At 43.8% G+C, this 19,021-nt stretch overlaps 1 protein-coding gene across 2 annotated transcripts in view; it reads right to left on the minus strand.

Annotated features, from left to right (window-relative positions):
• Nucleotides 1–12,646, minus strand: part of Ddr2 (discoidin domain receptor tyrosine kinase 2) — a 127,892-nt gene extending 115,246 nt beyond the window's left edge. The window contains exon 1 of one of the 2 annotated variants that reach the window (XM_021159760.2): nucleotides 12,039–12,646. In XM_021159760.2, coding sequence (XP_021015419.2) covers nucleotides 12,039–12,171 — 133 coding nt within the window. In that variant the 5' untranslated portion in view covers nucleotides 12,172–12,646. Of the gene's footprint in view, nucleotides 1–11,678; nucleotides 11,977–12,038 lie in introns of those variants that run through there. The other variant, XM_021159767.2, reaches the window with a different exon arrangement.
• Nucleotides 12,647–19,021: the final 6,375 nt, after the last annotated feature.

The raw sequence follows: 19,021 nt of genomic DNA on the forward strand, positions 1-19,021 counted from the left end.
CTTTCCTCAGCATGTATCCCATGGCTCTGGCATCTTTAACATCTTTGAGTTTCCAAGGCAATTTCAATGTTACAGCTTCTTGTTTCAGTGTCTGGGATTCCATTTCATCTTTTAGACTCCTCCTAAGGGCTGCCATCACTTCTCCAGCTCTGCCCTCTGTAGCACTCTAAGCTCAGGTTGATCCACTCCACTAACGCTGCAGTTCTTGGTGATCACTCCATGGTACTAACATCTCCAATACACTGGGGATATTCCACTCCAACTAGGCTTCACCAATAGCCTCCTTTGCATGACCCCTTCAGTCCTGGACCATCAACTACAGCTGAGGCTACACCTTCTCCAATGGCCTTCCATGACCTCTCACAGTATCAAGCCTCAACTGTTCTTCATTACATCTTCATGCCTTCAAAACCAGTACCACCTGGGTGACTTAAGTCCAGCTGCAGCAAGAGGTACAACCTTGGCTATCTCTGGAACACAGCTTCTTTGTGTTCCCAGAAAACATTTCCCAGAAGATTTCACCTCAGTGATGCTGGTCTCTTCTTNATCACTGCTAATTTCTTAGCTCCAGCTAACCAGNATCAATTGTCCCAGTAGTTCCTTCCATTCTTAACTCTAGAGCCAGAGCCACGTTGCTGAAACTGCAGAGTTCTGCTGCTTGCAGGAACTACAACATGACCTGCTTGTGCTATTTCATTGTCACTGGCTTTCTGTTTTCCAAATCCTTCACTGCCTAAGCTTGGCTATCCTGNATCTTGCTCTGTAGATTGACCTTGAATGCAGAGATCAGCATGCCTGTCTCCTGAGATTAAAGGTGTGTACCACTATACCTGGATTTAATTTAGCTGGGTAGATCTTGCCCCAAGGTCCCACTCCCTTAATCTGTTATCTCCTAGAACACAGGATTTTGCTCCATTTCACTTCCTGGTATGCCTTTAATACTCGAACCATATATTTTTTATTTGGCCTTTCTAAGCTTGCTATGCTTGTTCAAACTTCTCTTTGTGGACTTAACCAGAGAACAGAGTCTCTGCTGGGCTTTTTTGAAACTTCCTTTGTCAGTGCAGTTAATTCAATTAATCCAAGTCTCTTCACCTTAGCCTCAGGCAGACTTTTCAGACAAGGGCAAAAAGTAACCATATTCTTCACCAAAATACCACAGAAACAGCCTTTATGCCACGTTCTGAAATTCTTCTCTTTTGAAATCTCTTGGGTCAGGTCAACACAGTTCAAATTACTCCCAGCAACAAAGTCTTCCATATTTCTACTAGGATGACCAATTAAGCCCCATTTAAAGCATTCCACTATTTTCCAAATCCAAAGTCCCAAAATCCACATTCTTTCAAATAAAAGCATGGTCAGGTCTATCACAGCAATACCCCACTCCTGGTACCAACTTTTGTATTAGTCAGGGTTCTCTAGAGTCACAGAACTTATGGATAGTCTCTATATAGTAAAAGAATTTATTGATGATTTACAGTTGGCAGCCCAATTCCCAACAATGGTTCAGTCGCAGCTGTGAATGGAAGTCCAAGGATCTAGTAGTTACTCAGTCTCACACAGCAAGCAGGCGAAGGAGCAAGAGCAAGACTCCCTTCTTCCAATGTCCTTATATTGTCTCCAGCAGAAGGTGTAGCCAGATTAAAGATGTGTTCCACCACACCCTTAATCCCAGATGAAAGGTGTAGCCCAGATTAAAGGTGTGTTCTACCACACCTTTAATCCCAGATGACCTTGAACTTGGAGATTCTTCTGGAATCCATAGCCACTATGCCTCAAGTTCTCCATACCAAGATCCAGATCAGAAACTTCTATCTCCAAGCCTCCAGATAAGGGTGACTGGTGAGCCTTCCAATTCTGGATTGTAGTTCATTCCAAATATAGTCAAGTTGACAACCAGGAATAGCCACTACACCTACGTATGAGCTTATAAGCACTAGAAGTACCTAGTTTCACATTTATACATTTCAAAACTATTTTGAAGTTTTTATCATATCTGTACGAGTGTTGGCCTGCATGCATGTATATGCACCATGAGAGTCCTTGGTGCCCACAGAGGCCAGCATAGAGCATTGGAAGCCCCCAAACTGGAGTTACATCTGCCTGTGAGCTGCCATATGGGTGCTAAGAACTGAACTCACATCCTCTGTCCAGCCATCTATCCAGCCCCAGATTTATACATGTATTAATAGCACATTAATAACTGATCACTCAAGAAACTGAATTGTTTCTTATAAACTAGATTCACACAGTATGTGTGTCGTGATGGCAAGTGGATAGTCCTAACAAAATATTTCTTAGGATCCACGTCTCCCCCTCTGTCAACCTGTGAGAAGGCTCTGTCTCTCTTCCTTTATTAAAATGTAATTTTAATACTTTTATAATATTAAAATTTTAAACTATAATAATTTTAACATATTTATGAAGACACCAGCATCTTTCTTCGATTGTTACAATGTATAAGAAATAGAATTTGACCACAGAGCTCCCAACAGTACATTCAGTGCTTAGGTCATTTCCACACGACCTGACTCCTGATCTGACAGCGAAAGCAATTAACAGACACTGAATTCTTTTATGTTCTCAAAAGCAGAATTGAGAGGCTTTCATTGCTCCTGTCCAAGAAATTTCCCAAGTCAGAACTGTGGAGGGCATATAAAAAGCCTATTTTAAGGAGCCAGTTAAGAACTCATTTATGGGTTTTGCTCAAAGTGATTTATAGAGACCACCTGGATCATCCTGACAAAAATTAGGGAAAAAAATCCAATAAATAAGATCTGAGCTACATATATGTAACAGTTGTGTGGTTGTGTCTTCATGAGGGACTCCTAGTGAGGAATCTGTCTCTGACTACATTGCCTGCCTTTGAACCCCTTTCCCGTAACGTCAATAGGAGAAGATTCCAATGTGCCTAGTCTTACTGCAACTTGACGTGCCATGGCTGGTTGATATCTCTGGGAGTTCTCCCCTTTTTCAGAGGAGAAGGGGAGGAGGGGTAGTTGGGAGTGAGGAGAGGGGAGAGGGAGAGACAGGGAGGAGAGGACGGGAGAGGAAGCTTCGATCCGGATGTAAGTAAATAATGTAATTAATAAAATGTGTGTGTATATCATATATATATGATCTGAGCTGCATGAACACTGAAACTGGAGCTTGCACTTTAAGAAGAGGACTATTTAGCTGAGGTGCAGGGAGACAGGAATCTGTTCAGAGAGCAGCAGATATGACTCAAGGTTTTACTGTGAAATGACTCTGGGTGTGGGTGCTAGTTCCAGGCAGTGTTTACCAGGACCCAACTGGGATTTTGTGATGTTCTTTCTAGATATGAACATTATGTTTTTACATCTGCTTATCTATTGTGTGTATGCATGCGTCTGTGTGTGTATGTGGACCACAGCACATGTGTGGTGGTGGTCAGAGGTGACTTGAGAGAGTCAGTTCTTTCCCTTTGCCATGGTCTTTGTTTGGCAACAAGCACCTTCACTTGCAGAGCCATTCTGCCAGCCCACAAAAGAACATTTCAAGTGCAAAGACATGAACAATGGTCATGCAAAGTCTCACTGTTAAAAGTTTGCAAAGTTAAAATCAGAATTGCAGCCTATTAACCCTTGGTCTACTGCACTTCCAACCATAACATCTTATGATATTATGATAGGATGATATTAAGCAAGATTATCTGTCTGTTGTCATAGCTAAAATAATGTAAATGATGGCCGTTTAAGTAATAGTTGTCATGTGGCAAGAAGATTTTTATCTTATCAAATATGCCCTGGAGCGCTTGGATACTTGCTGTGAATCGGTAATCGTTAAAGTTTCTGCTTCACATTGCTTTATTAAGTAAAATAATACTATTCAATCTTAAAATACAACTGTTACAATGATGCTATCAAAGACACATAATCAATCATTTTGAAATAAAAATAATGCCCAGCTATTATTATATCACAATACTTTCCTTCAGATAAGAAAGAGCTAAAGATAGAGTCACAGTGTTAGTACTTACAGGCTCACGGGGGAAAAATATATTCTTCATTACACTTTTCTGTAGAGCAGTTCTGGATTACAGAGGAATTGAGCAAACACTGGGATGTTTCTCCTATGCTACTTGCCTTCACAGGAGTTTAACCTCCGCTGCTATCAGCGTCCCCCACTGAGGTAGGTGTCACTTAGACTGAAGTATAGCTTGGCCACTCCAGATTCAGATAAAAGTCACATGCAGTTCTGTGTGGCCGAAGTCTTCCAATTCATCTAAGCAAATACTAGAGTGTGTATTTGCTACAGCCTATGGTGGAAGCATGTGTAGCTTTTCGGGAATCTGACTCTGTGTGTGTGCGTGTGCGCCCTCCATCTCTCTTGAAGTGTACTTCAAGTATTTCATCATTTTTTTTAAGCAATTGTCTGTTTGCTCCAAAGTTGAATGTCTCTTTTCTTTGGGATTTTTGTTTTTGTTTTTGTTTTTGTTTTTGTTTTTGTTTTTTCGAGACAGGGTTTCTCTCTGTAGCCCTGGCTGTCCTGGAACTCACTTTGTAGACCAGGCTGGCCTCCAACTCAGAAATCCGCCTGCCTCTGCCTCCCGAGTGCTGGGATTAAAGGCATACGCCACCACGCCCAGCTTTCTTTGTATTTCTTAGATCACGTCTTTTGCAAATGTTTTTCCCTAATCTCTGGTTGATATCCCCATTTATCTTGACATTGTCTTTAACAAGAAGGAAGTTAATTTTAATGATTTGCAGCTTATCTATTATCTCCTTCATGTAGCTTCAAAGGTACAGTTGGTCTGGGATACTCTTTGGCTTCTGTGGAGGATGGCAGTGATTGTCTAGATTCACTGGGTTTGCTAAGAAAAAAGACTTCCTTGTCTTTGCTGTACGACTCTTACTCCTTTGTCCAATACTCTCTGAATGCATTTGTGTTGGTCGATTTAGGGCTTTCCATGCTATTACATACTGTTCTTTGCTAGTTCTGTGCTGCCTAGATTACTGTAGCTTTATAGAGAACCCTAAACTCATAAGGTACCACCTTTTCAACTGTATTCCTTCATCAACACAGAGTCAGCTATGCTGGCTATATGCTCCCCATAGAAACATTATTTCAATGAAGCAGGGTATCACTATATGTTGGCCTTGAACAGGATCCTCCTGACTCAGCCTTCCTAATGCCAGAATACAGGTATGCACCACCGCATGATCTCAGGACTCCACATAAGCTTCACCATCAGCTGATCTCCAAATCCCCCAAATAACTTGCTAGGACGTGGGTTGGGAATTGGAATTTTTAACTTGAAAAGGTAATTCATTTCTGTAAAAAGGGTATATCATGATTCAACCAAGGCTAGCAAGCAGCAATCTGTATTTCTCTTTAATCTCCTCTTATGCTATTTTGTACATTATCATCACCTTCTTAATTTTAAAGCTATATAATCCACACATCCTAAGATTAGAAAACTGTCTGAGCCAGGTGTGGCAGTGCACACCGCTAAGTCTAACACTTGGAAAGATGACGTAGAAGTATCATCCTGAGTTCAGGTCTACCTGAGCTATATAGTTAAATTCCAGGCTAGCCTGGGCTACAGAGTCAAAGTCTGACTCAACAATGAACAAGCAAGCAGAGCTGTACCTGGTCACCAGTAAGAGTTAACACTTCTGGAGAGAATGTAACTTCTACCCTCTGTTCATTATATTGGTTGTTGCCCTATAAGGATCTCTGTAACCCTGACCCACCCTCTAAGTTTTATTAGCGTCTATGAAGTTGCAGGATGGCAAAGCATTTCGATGCAGCTCCTATGAGGACTGCCAGGGTATGAGTTCCTTTTACAAACCAAAATCCTAATTCATTTTACTCCCGGTAAGCAATGTGAAGCACTTATATTAGAGTGATGGTGCTTTAGATCTTCCCGAATCTCACACACACACACACACAATCACACACACATACAATCACACACAATCACTAACACATACACACATAATCACACACAATCACACACACACACCTTCTCCCACCTTGCCATGAGCTGTGTGGTTTGTTTTCAGTCTTTGATGCAGATAAGTATGACTTGATGCTGATGGAGATCAACAGAGATGAGGAGGAGCATAGTGCTCCCCCTGGGCCCATCCCAGCCAAGGCACTGGTCATGTGGGCAGTGGTTTGCTTGCCTTTGCTGATACCTGTCTCCCCTACCCTTGCTTAAGCACTGCTCTGTATTGTTTTTGAGATTTTCTAAATCTCAAAAGATGTCACTGCTAGGTGTGTCTGTGACTCCTAAGTCCTAAAGACAGATTATGTTTGGCTTCTAGATCCTTTGCCTGTTAATATCACACAATTAGTGGATGCCTACAATGTCCCAGCTCTAGCACTGCTAGGCAAGTACTAAGGGCGCAGCAGCTGTTTAAATAAACAGGACCTTAAACTATGAACAAGTATCATTATACATGGTTTGAAAGAAATAAATGTGATATATTTCTCTTATCCTTCTGTAATAACTAACAGAGGACATGAAATGTTTAATAAGTACATATTGAATGGTTGATAAAAATAAAAATTACCAATGCAAGATGTTGCCAGCGGGGCAACCAAGTGAGAGAGTGCAGGGTTAAGAGAACGATATTCTGTTCTCAATTATTCTGTAGAGCTAAAGTTGCTATAAAATATAAAGCCTATCAATTTTTTAAGGAAATTGTGAAAAATAAAACACAAACCTTTCAGTCTTTTTGTAAAACTTCTGGCTCTCCTATCATATACGGGAGCCATTTCTGAATTCCTATTGCTGAGTTATTTAATCGTACTTCAGCAAACCTGAAAGTGTAAAATCTTATTACCTAACCTTGAATAACCATTTTCCAAGTCAGCTTTAGTCCAAATCCATGTGATGTGCCCCAGAACCTAAAACAATGACTGTCTAAAGCCATGAAGGACCAGGCAGTGATGCTGGCCCCGTTGGCACAGTGCTTCCTGCAGGGCCAGGCAGTGATGCTGGCCCCATGGGTACATTGCTTCCTGCACAAGCATAAGGACCTAGGTTGGATGGCCCAGAATCCATGTTTTATAGAATGAGAGACTGGCATGGTTGTGTGTGCTTGCAATTCTTGGTCCTGGGAGGAAGAGACAGGCAGAGCTCTAGAGCTCACTGGCTGGCCAGACTAGCTTACTTGAGGAGAGAGAGATTTACTCACACATGAATATGGACATACACTTACAAAGAAAAAAAGAAATGATAATAAATTATTATAATCACTAAAATGTAGAACCTAGAGGGTAGATACCAAATAAATATTTGCTGAAGAATTACTAAATCAATACAGAAAAACAAAATTAGGGTAGATGATGCCAGAATTCTATACAATTTATAATAGATAGAAATATGCTTTTGGTATATCAATTAACATTTTCATAAAATATACCTGTGGCTTTTGAGAATAACACTATTTGGGAAGAAAAGGCTAATGAGAAACTTTTTGCCTTAGACAAGATAATTCTGAGATTAGCTGTTTCATGTTTTATAAATTCCTAATATACTACATTTAAAAAGGAACATTGAAAAGCACTAGGTTACTTCCTCTCCCATCTTAATTTATTCCAGTATCCTAGACCATTAAGACCCTAAACACAGAGGTTGGAGAGGTGGCTCCGCGGTTAAGAACACTTGCTGTTCTTACAGAGGACCTGAGTTCCCAGTTCCCAGCACATACATCAGGCAGTGCATCACTGCCTGTAACTCCAGCTCCAGGGAGTTCAGTGACCTTCTCTGACACAATTAGGTTTTTTTTTTTTAAGTCTTTACAAAAGACTTAACAAATCTTCAGCAAATTTTACTGGACAGCTTCCTATGAAAGAAACCAAAGGGCATCCCTACCTACCATTGTTGTATAAATGATGCTTTCCAGCTTCCATTACTTTATCTGACCCGCCCCCAAACAAAGAGAATAAAAGTGGATGAGCAAGACAATGGAGATTGTAGCTCAGTGAAGATAGGACTTCCCAAGTAATACACGGGAAAATAATGATGTTGAGACCAAAACCTCATACTATGACTGACAGCCACCTGGCAAGCTCTTCTCATCACATGCCCCTTCCCCATCACCAATCTCACACTGTGGAGATACCAGGCAGCACTGACCTCTGAGTGGCAAGTTTAAAGGGCTCATCAAAGATTTAAGGCAGGCTTGAAACACAGTGACAAGACTGTACTGTCAACAGAGCTTACTTAGTTTCTAGAAAAGCCATGGAAGTTCCGCCTTGTGGCAACAGTCTAAACTCATCTTTGCGACATCTTTATTTGTATGTTCATCTTCCAGGCCAGGACAATACTCAAAGCTGATCTTCTCTGTGTTTACGGGACAAAGTGAGAGTCCGGCTAGCAAGTACACAATATGTCAATTGGCAGGATTCTGCATCTCTGAAGAATTACAGAAAGTTGGAAACATTCAACACAGAAAGTTGGAAACATTCAACGGTTCTATGTAAGACATTAAGAACAGAATACAAAATTTAGAACTAGCATCAAAATAACAGAATTGTTTATAACCAAATTATTTATAAAGCATGCAGCCTTGATTATAATATATTCAAACATATGTGACTACAATGAATAAAAGGAAGAGCTTAAAGTCCCTAAGTTTCACCATCAGGTCATTGGAGTTCCAGTAAATATCACTGGACAGTTATCTAGATGTCTTTGTTGGGCTGTGTTATTTTGGGGGAAAAAAATCAAACAGAATTGAATTGAAATGCCTTAGACTCATGCCAGCACAAATACTTATCTCTGCTTCACATTAGAATGACCTGGGTAACAAACTACCCACTCTTGTTTTCCACCTTTGGATATATTTATTTAACTGGTCTAGAAGTCCTTAAGGCCTACCTGGGGTTCCAAATTACTGCTGAGCAAGTGTATTAAAACATCATCTTCTCAGCTGTAAGGACACACTGTGAGGATTTTAATCCAGGAGCTGAATTCAGAGCAACTCTGGGATGCGTGGGGATATTGGGCACATTCATGGCCTGGTGGGAAAAGAGTCAAGCAATTCATATGTTGTACAGCTGTCAGCAGGCCAAGCACATAAAGAATCTAGTGTGTCCACATTGCAGACAAGTCCGCATTGATGTGAGCCAGCACACACTAGCATGTCGTGGTAGTCCATTTTTAGCTGGGCCCTGATTTGGCTTATGTGTTTGAGGTGATATGGAATACCAGGAGTTGCATCTTCCGAAGAAAGTTGAGACGGATGTCTGAATTAAAGCTAAATGTATGTGGCATGACACTGATAGGCGGGAAGCACTCTGTCTTTATTAGAACATCTGTTAAAAATGCTATCACGTGGAGAGGTTAGAACAAAATTCCCTATGGGGAATACAGACCCAAATGGCTTCCATTCCCGGAAGTGACTGTGTAAGCCTGGAAGGAAGTAATATGGGAAGGTTTTGGAGGAGAGACAATGAAGGACTTTCTCTGGAGAGCGCTTCTGCTTTGCCCTTGGGCAGGAAAACTGTTGATCCTGAGATTCTAGAAACTTCTCTGATCCGTGACACTTCTACAAGCAACTGGACCTTAAGCAGAAACAGAGGTGGAGGCTCCCACAGGCTAGCCTTAGACTCTTACTTCAGGAGAACTGCAACTTTTCTGACTGCAGGCTCAGAACAGGCCACGTGAAGTGGAAGATGAAGGGAGATGCACTTGCCAGTGATAAGATGTCCCTGGGCTTGGGACCTGTCCTCAGCTGGCCACGAAGCTCCTCCAGACTAAACCTTGCTCATTCAGAGACAGTGCAGATCCAGAGATACTTCGAGTAACCTATTGACCTTCAACCCACTCCATTTTAGATAAGGAACCATACACAAACCTGACCTAAAAGGGACTTTTTAGAGAGAAAATCCAGGAGTATTTTCCCCATGAGGCAGGATGGTTCCGTTAGAAGATAGGCATGAAGACCTGGAGAGATATCTCAGTGTGTAAAGTTCTTATCACACAAATCACACAAGCACAAGAACCTGAGTACAGTCTCCTGAAATGCACATTAAAATGCCGAGCGAAGGCATACACTCGGAAACCAACAGCACAGAGGCAGAGACAGGAGGATTCCTGAAGCCCAGAGGCCACCCAGCCTAGCCTACTGAGTGAGCACTAGGGCAACGAGGGATCCTATCCCCGAGGCTAACCTCTGGCCTCCACATACACAAACATACCTGCACATGTGCACCTGTACACACACGTGTGCATGTATGCACACACAAAAAGATAGGAGTGAAGATAGAGCCACTCCCCATTTCAGAGCTTTGCACAGTCTTACAGGTCTGAACCAACTGCCAGACCCAACCTGAGAAAAGCTAATTTCCAGTACATTCAGTCACATTTCATTACAACCATAAGAGCTGGCCTAATGAAGCCCTTCATAGCCTCCAGAATGCATTCATGTCCGAGTCTAAAACAGTAAAACTCAAGAGTATTCTCAAGGCTGAAGTGCAGGAAGCAGTAAAAGGAAGAGACAGAACCTAACCTGGGTCTACCAACTCTAAAAGTCCCAGGCTCTCTGCATCCCAAAGCTAAACAGACATCCAGTACCTGGAACTTAACCTCCATCTGATACCCGGGCAAGTGTTTCTCTGCGTGCAAATCCAAACCGTTCCCTTAGCCTGGCATGGGTACCTCCTGGTCACCCGGTGAAACATGAAGTTTGACTCCAGAAGTAAGCAAGTCCAAATGTGGAGTGGGAGACGGGAGAACTGCCCACGGTGACTCGGAGGACCAGACTCCGGATGTAACAACTTTTAAACACATTAGTTGTGCTTCCTCGAACAATTCATTTCACTTCTCTGTCTTAAAACCCTTTCCTGTGAAACAGGAATGGTGCCTTACAGAACGGTGGACAATCAATCAAATAACAGGGAAATATCTGGAGGCTGGTCAGAGCAAGGACTCAAATGTTAATTTTTTTGTTTCGTTTTTACACATACACGTGCACACACACACACGTGCACACACGCACACCAACATTGACACACACACCAAGGGCCACCAGCTGATGAACCACTTCTGCCATCTTTTTATAGCTGATAAACGCCCTGGAGAAGACTTGCCCCATTGTCTCTTCGAAATCTTAAAAATAAACCTGAAGGCATAAGCGTGGAGTGCAACAGGCACTACGGCCATGCTAACATGTCTGAAATCTGTGTAATGAACGGGTCAGAAGAGACCGCAGTAATTGCAAAGACCCCCCTTTCCACGCTCCAGTTGCCACTAAGGGAAGGATGCGAAAGCTGAACAGTTAAGATGGTGCTAAAGGCACCGCTGCCTTGAGTTCTCCAAAGTCTCCTCAAATGGCTGACCTAAGTATGTCTGCCACTTGCAGAGAACTCTGTCCCTTAGATGGGTAGGCCAGAACACTGGGTCCCAACTGCTAATAGACTGGCCCTCTAACAACAAAAAGAACAGCACGCAGCGCTGGGGAGAAGGAGAGTCTGGGAAGTGATTGCTTCGTGTCACCCACTGCAAACCCTCCAGGCAGCTGGCCTTCCCGCCCAACCTTACCCAAGACCAAAGGTGAAGCCACCCCTCATCCCAAGCCCGCAGCCACCGTCTCCCTTCCCACAATTAAATCACAAAAGGTGCTAGGCCACGTTCTCACCAAAACTCAGGTCCCTCAAACACCAGCGCTTAAAGCCTGAAAACACAGCTCCTGGCTCACCTCTCTCCAGCAGCCGGACTCTGCGATCGGCCTGTCTTGCCTGCCAACATTTCCAGCTCTGCTAAAACTGTTTATTGTACTTGCAGCTGCTATGGAGTCCTGTACCTCGCTTCGGCCTTCTTTGGTTATTGGCTCCTATTCTTCCCTCGCTGACACAAATCCAGACCCCAAAACATGAGATCTGCCTCGGTCCCGAGTCTTGAAGAGCCCAGCTTCCTGCCCTTCCGCCCTGATTCAAACTCTGCCCTCTGCCGCTTTTCCGAACTTTTCCTGACACACCAAGAGAAGTCCACTTAGAGCTTTCGTTTTTAGAAAAGAAAACGAAGGTGGGGGCAGGGAGGAAGGCGCCACATCACTTACTTGCAGTCCAGGGACGCCCAGGTTTGAAGAGAAGAAAACGGTTATAATCCAGAAGGTTCCCCCAACCCAGAAGACTTTCTCGGGAACCACTTCTTTTTCCACTTTGCCGGTGAAGGAGCCCCGTGGTAGGCATACATCCACAGGCTGATGCAAGATGCCTTTGAGAGAGACCTCACATTCTGAGGATTCCTGGGCCTGCGCCAAGGATCCCAGCATCCAATATATTGCACATTTGCTTTCAATTAGGAAGGGGGTTGGGGAGGGAAGAAGGCAAGTCACCAATCAGAGCTGTTTGCTGTTTAAAGACTATTTCTTTTGACCCAAGGGACCACGAGCAAAGCTATAATTTACAGCAAAACCCATTCATAGAAGAAAAATATGTATAACCATAGGAGGACTTAAAGATGCAGCTCTCTTTTGCCTTCTTGCCACCATGCCTCTCGGTGCCTTTCTCCTGCATCTAAGACTCGAGTCCCGTCATGGGGTACTCCCCCCACCTCATTTTTCTTACTCGAGCTGAAGCTATAAGCACAACGTCAGGTTTGGAGTCTCTTGCGATTCTCATTTCCTGGACAGTTGAGTCACACACATGGAGCTGATCTTTCGTATTTTGGCCATGAGAGCTGAGCACTGAGCCCTCCTCCAGAAAGTTTGTTTTACTCTCTTCCCCTCACTGCCAGAGAGAGAGAGAGAGAGAGAGAGAGAGAGAGAGAGAGAGAGAGAGAGAGAGAAGGAAGAAGAACTTAGATGCTTCTAGTGTCCAGAATTTCTACTTTTTTTTAGATTCAGTCCTCAATTGGCTACTGCTCAGAGTCTGTTTCTACCCTGGATTCCTGCTGATAAATGAAAACACAAGGACTTTATAAATATTTTGTTTAAAAAAAAAAATCTCTTCTAATCCCCCTGCCCCCACCCTCCTTTCTGTGGCCAAAGTGAAAGAGACATCACGTGAAAGTAATATGTAGGCAACAGGGGAGGAACTCCTGCTGAGCTCTCCAAATGATACGAATCCTGTCCATCACCCAGATTCTGCTCTTAACCCTTCAGAGCCCGGGTCACTCTTGACGAAGCCTGGGACCTGGAAGCCCTGATTCCCTGTGTGGTTAGTGACCACTGGGTGAGCGGGGCAGTAGAGGGAGGCAGGTGGCAGAGATTAGTTAGGAAGACAGTCTTCTTTTGAGAGCTAGCCTCCTCACAGTGACACCTCTTCCGGTGGGCTTTTGAGCAATCGCTGTCAACTCTTCCCTGCCTGCCTTTGAGTAGACAGCCTCAGAGAAGAGCAGCGGGAGAGGCGGAGCTTCTGGGGAACGGTCCAGCATACCTCAGTGAGTGTGGCACTTGGCCCGCTTCCCTCAGGAGGCTGGTGACACATGGAAAGCCCCAGTTGGGCTGGCCATGAAATTAAGGTCTTGACTGTCAGTGGTGAGTCACCCAAGGGTCATAAACCCACCACAGGCCAGAGGATTAGAAAGCAGCTGTGAGGGTCATGCTTCACCGTGGAGAGGGCACCGAGAATGAGGCGGCTCTGCCGGGGACCAACCACACAGACAACAGTGTACGGCAAATACAAGTGGGGAGAAGGAAACTAGAATGAAGGTTATTTTACAAAGAGGATGGTAGAACAGATATGACTCTCCTGAGAGGATCCTTCAAACAACATAGGGCATATGGTGTCAGGTGTGAAGATGACCGAAGCCAAGATATTTAGCTTGGCTTCATAAATACCTATATGCACTTGGTCAGACATTTCACTGGGTGCTTGCCCATGACATCCACGGACATCTGGCCAAAGACATATGCTTAGAATCTGCTGCCCCATGTGGATGAACCCTGTTTGGTGAGGTCACAGGTTAAAGCTGAAAAGCAAGGGAATCACTTTGCAAAGACTGAACTTAACAAAAGAGTACCTGTGGATGTGTGTCCTCCAACATCAGAATCTACGTGATGCTGCTTCACGAGCTGGGCTGTTTGCTTAGGGCTATATAGAATTATTCTTGAGCCAACAGCATTGCCTTCAAAACCCAGATTCTCTGAATCTGCCTGAGGATGGATAGACAGCCCCATCAGGAGTTTATTTGTCTACAGATCAAGAGGACTTCTGGGGAATAGTAGACAGACTAGGAAGAACCAAGGGGCTTTGAAAGGGGAAAGTCCAGGACCAAGAGAACTGGGCCAATAGGTAAAGTCCTTGCCACATGAGCATGAAGATTGAGTTTACAGGCCTATACCCATATTTAAAAGAAAAGAGCTGGAACTGCCTATAGGCAGTGCAGTAAGGCATGTGCAGACAGAAGGATCCCTGGGGCTCAGGGGCAACCCAGTCTAGCTGAATCAGCAAGCCCCGGGTTTAGTGAAAGACCATAACTCGGGTGGGGGGTGGAGGGAGGAAGGGAAGCGTTATTGAGAACAGAACTAGACATCAATCTCTGGCCTCCATCCCAACTAGCCTACACACATGCATAGGCAATCACACATACCCATGCACGTGTATAAACACACACACGTGCGCGTACACACACACACACACACACACACACACACACACACACGATGAAGAAATGTAAGCCCAGCCAAGCTTTGCCAAAGGTTAGGAGTAGCTCAGAGGGGTAAAAAAATACCTGATCTGTTATTATGTCACCCCAAATCCCCTGTTGTTCAGGTTGGTTTGAACCATATGGCAGGTCCAATTGTGAACTCTAAAAATTGGATGCTACTGGAACCAGAGCAAGGAAAAGCTAAAAGTAAGATTTCACTGAAATACTTAAGTGTCATTTACGGCACATTACTTGTTTTAAAGATTTTTTTTATACATATGAGTGTTTTACCTGCTGTTTGCCTGTGAACCACATGAGTGCCTGGTACTCTCAGGCATCAGGAGACAGTGATTGAACCCCGGGAAACTGCGCTGGGAACTGAACCTGAGTTCTCTGGAAGAACAAGTGCTCTGAACACAGAACCAGCTCTCCCATCACAAAAGGAATGATATTTGAGCCTCGATTTCCCAAGAACTCTCAGGTGGAGCAGTGAGATCTGGGCCTCTTTGGCATTTGGAGAGTCCTTGCTGGACGGGGAAGAACAGAGATAGCAACTGTTACTTAAAAGCTTCGAGCACCAACTCACAGAACATGAAAGAAAATTCCCCAGGACTTGTGAACCGTTAGACAGTTTTGAGCAAGTCTAGAATTCCTAATGCTGTGGGAACAGATGTGGAGAAATAATGTTTTATTACTCTTTTGTATGCAGATTTTACCCCCTGGTTTGTTTGGCCTGGGCAACATGAGTCACGGCAATCAGGATTATTCATATTCCGTAGAAGGTAATACATCTTAGTTGTGAGTGGTTTTTTACACTGAAAATGAATTAACTGAGAAGCACTACGGAATTCCATTAGTAGGGTCTTACTAAAAATAGAATCTCTCTCTGTGGGAAGGTGAGGATGCGGTGGTTCAGGAGTGGGTGTAAGTCAGTATAGAGCACTTGCCCAAGTATAGGCAAGACCCTGGGTTCAACCCGCCCCCCCCCCCAAAGAGCACCAATTAAGGAAACATGCAAATGACAGATGACTTTTCAAGAACTTAGCCTGTATCTGAGACCGGAGTAGGCAGGACTATTGAGACTGAAATAGCTATGGTAACTGTAGCATTTCACCTGGCAATACGTAGGATCGGACGCTCTGATGCCGCAGAAAGAGAAGCTGGACAGTTCAGATGTCCTTAAAAGGAAATGAGTTTTCACGGAAATTGTCTGCTGGTGGCCGAGTCCGTGCCTTCTCTCTGCCGTCTTTTCCCTTCGTCTACGTACATTCATTTCTTCCCCTCCCCTGCAGCAAACCAATGGTGTTCCTTTCCACACACATTTAAAGGTGGAAACCCTCACATTGTCCCTTAGTTGTAAAATGTATACCTCTTCACGCCACTTAGACATGGCCAGATGAGTATTTGAAGCCCGATTCCAGATCCTAGGCGTGAAGAACTTGCTTCTGCAGTCAGGCACGCTTCATATGTCCATCATCTGCATCTGAAGTCAGAGGTGATGGGCAATGCACTGGGGATCCTGCTGCAAGGCTCCACACTCGCAAGTAAATCAATTGCCAGGAAATATTAGACAGAGTAAGCAGACCACCAAACTGTGAACTATACCGGTAATTCGTAAAGACCGACAATGTGAAACATTATACCAACATGGAGACAGAGAACACTGCATATAGTAGAATTAGGTGAGAAAGACCAAAGGAAACACTGGTTTTCTTGAAGCCAGGATGGTCTAAATATCTAAACAGCTACATAGACTGTTTTCAGTTTCCTCGGGGGAGTTTGCTCACGGTTAACAAATCTTCCCAGGCTGAAGGATTATCTATAGACCCGCATGCATCAAAGCATGGATACCATCTGCCTAAATTGAAGTTCTTCAGAGATTGATCTAGCTGTGAAATTGTTCCCTTTCCGGCCTGCGCCTTAGCTCTGAGTGCTGACAGATGTTCTTCTCCTTCATGGGAAATGATTTGAATTCAGACACCTGGAGGGAAGCCTCACCTTGGGCAAGTCCTTAACTGGTCATAAAATAGAGAACAAGGTGAGGAGACAAGTTACTGGGCTGTGAGGGTCTGATAAGATAATAAATTAAGTATTGTATATCATATATAGTAGTATATAGTACATAAAACAAAATGTATTAAGTGTACAATGTATGTGTCAGGCACCCCTTTTTAAAAACCTCACTTGTATTCCTTTGTGTGATGCATACAAGAGTTTGTTGGGAGAGTACTCAGACATCCCTGCGTCAGTAGGAGGAACTAATGTACAAGATACCAATCTGCCCAACTCTATGCCTTATGGAGCTAGAATATGTGTGTGCACACATATGCTTTGCTAACAGGAAAGTGTGTCTACATGGTGAATAGCAAAGATTGCCAAGCCCTCAGGAAATCTATTTCTTAGCTTTTCAAAGATGCGTGTTATCCATGTGGAAACTCATTTCCTTTCCCATCCTTTCCACTCCTGAAACCCCATCATTGACTGTCTTTTCCCAAGCTCTTCTCCCAGAGAATGGGATGCAAACTGAGAAAGTAGTTCACATCAGACTATCTGCTGACTGTTTTGAGTTCCGACCAAGTTGGGGTTAATGGCGAGAGTAAGACGCCTTTTCGCCTTTGTTTAGAACAAGGCCACATATAGTATATGACAGTTTAAAGAGTGCCTTCGCAGACATGACTTCATCCAGTCCTCAGACAGCCCCAATATGCACTCAGTGCAGATATTAATATCCTCATGTTACACATAAGGAAAGGGGGGCCTGAGAAGCAGTAGCTCATTTGAAGATTTTGCCCAGGGAATGGCAGCATCTGAGCTTATGTCACAGCTCTTACAATGTTCAATACTCCCTCTGCCCATTGGGTGACAATGGCAAACCTTCCCAGAGCCTCTAGACTGGACAGTCATCTGATTCTAGTGACCACACCAGTTGCTTTCCTTGCTTTCTGCTTTTTCTTTTCTCGCCTAGCAGACCTCCAGTGATGAAGGGTGAAATAAAACAAAACCAAGAAACACGGAACCTTAACTTGGCTGTGGGCTCCTGAACAAAATGATGGTTACAAAAAGTGCTGGAACAGATTGCTTTGCAGCAGTATCCTAAAGACTATCACCTTCCCTCTGGCTATAAGGCTGAAGCGCTGCACTACCCTTGGCTAAGAGACCAGCCTATTTTAAAACGTCTTCAGGGAACATCATTTTCAACAGCTTGGCTGTTTATCAACACTCGTGGTCAGCTTTGTATGTATCCTGATTCCCTTCCCTCCTGACATTTGTACTTTATCCTGCACTCAGCAACACCTATCTCCCAGCATCTCACACATTTATCTGTCACAGCAAAATAGAGTCTGAGGAACAGCAGTGTCTTCCTGACTCTGTCACAGTTTGGTGTACTTGTTGCATACCCAACCATAACCCTCTTTGTGAAGTGTGAAGACTGCCACTCTTCCTGGATGGGGTTTTTCCAGTGTGTTGGGAGGAACAACAGTCTCCACTGATCTACTTGGATCCAATTTCATAAGGTCAAATTATGTTTACTTTTTGAGGCTTACCTTTAGAGATTTGCATGACTCTCCTCATCTATGTCCAAGGGGCACTGGGATGCATGCAGGGATGTATCCGTGATTGTCACTTGGGTTGGGGAGCTTCTAAATAAGTATAAAAATCATGTTGTCCTCTACAGAATCTCAATTCAAGGATTTCATACCATCTTCCTCTTTGCAGGTCAGTCCATCCCGTTGCCCAGAGTTACCACCAGAACACCACCTCCTTGCTTCTAATATTCAATGTTCTTCACAGTAGAAAAGAATTTATAGCATCTGTGTTAATTTTCTGTGTGCATGTCCAGGGTGGAATGGTCAGTAGCACTCAAATTCCCAGACAGTTCCTGGTCCTGTGCTTCAAGGAAGGCTCAGACGTTACACTGACAGATGGAGTCTGTATTCTCCAGGGCCCTTCATGTCCAAGACATTTTGTCCAGTTACACAAAATGCTTTCTTTTGACCCACTGAAGAGATTTGTGCTAACAAAAATAAATAGGAAAACCAGAAAAGTATCCCTGGACCAGTGAGGAATTGTGGGAGTGACCTGGGGCAGGGGCTTGGGACATCTTGTTGTCAACTTGACTGCATCTGAAATCAACTAAAACCAACAGAGTTGGGCACTCCTGTGAAGGATTTTTTTTTCCTGATTGTATTATTAGAGGTCAGATGACCCATCCTAAATCTGGACCACACCTTCTGATGGCAGACTACCCAGGGACAAGGAAGAAGGAAGAGTTTGCTGTTTGCCTACTTGCCCCCATTTTCATTGGCAACTTCCCCAATCCTGCTACCGAGGCATTCCTTCAGTGTTATTAGAACCTACTTCTTTGGTGTTCCAACAATGACCAAAGAGCAGCCAAGCACTCAGCCTTGTGGACTGAGCAACTAGTGGATTCTTGACCTTTCCATGGAG

Source organism: Mus caroli, chromosome 1 (genome assembly GCF_900094665.2).
Source record: "Mus caroli chromosome 1, CAROLI_EIJ_v1.1, whole genome shotgun sequence".
Taxonomy (NCBI): domain Eukaryota; kingdom Metazoa; phylum Chordata; class Mammalia; order Rodentia; family Muridae; genus Mus; species Mus caroli.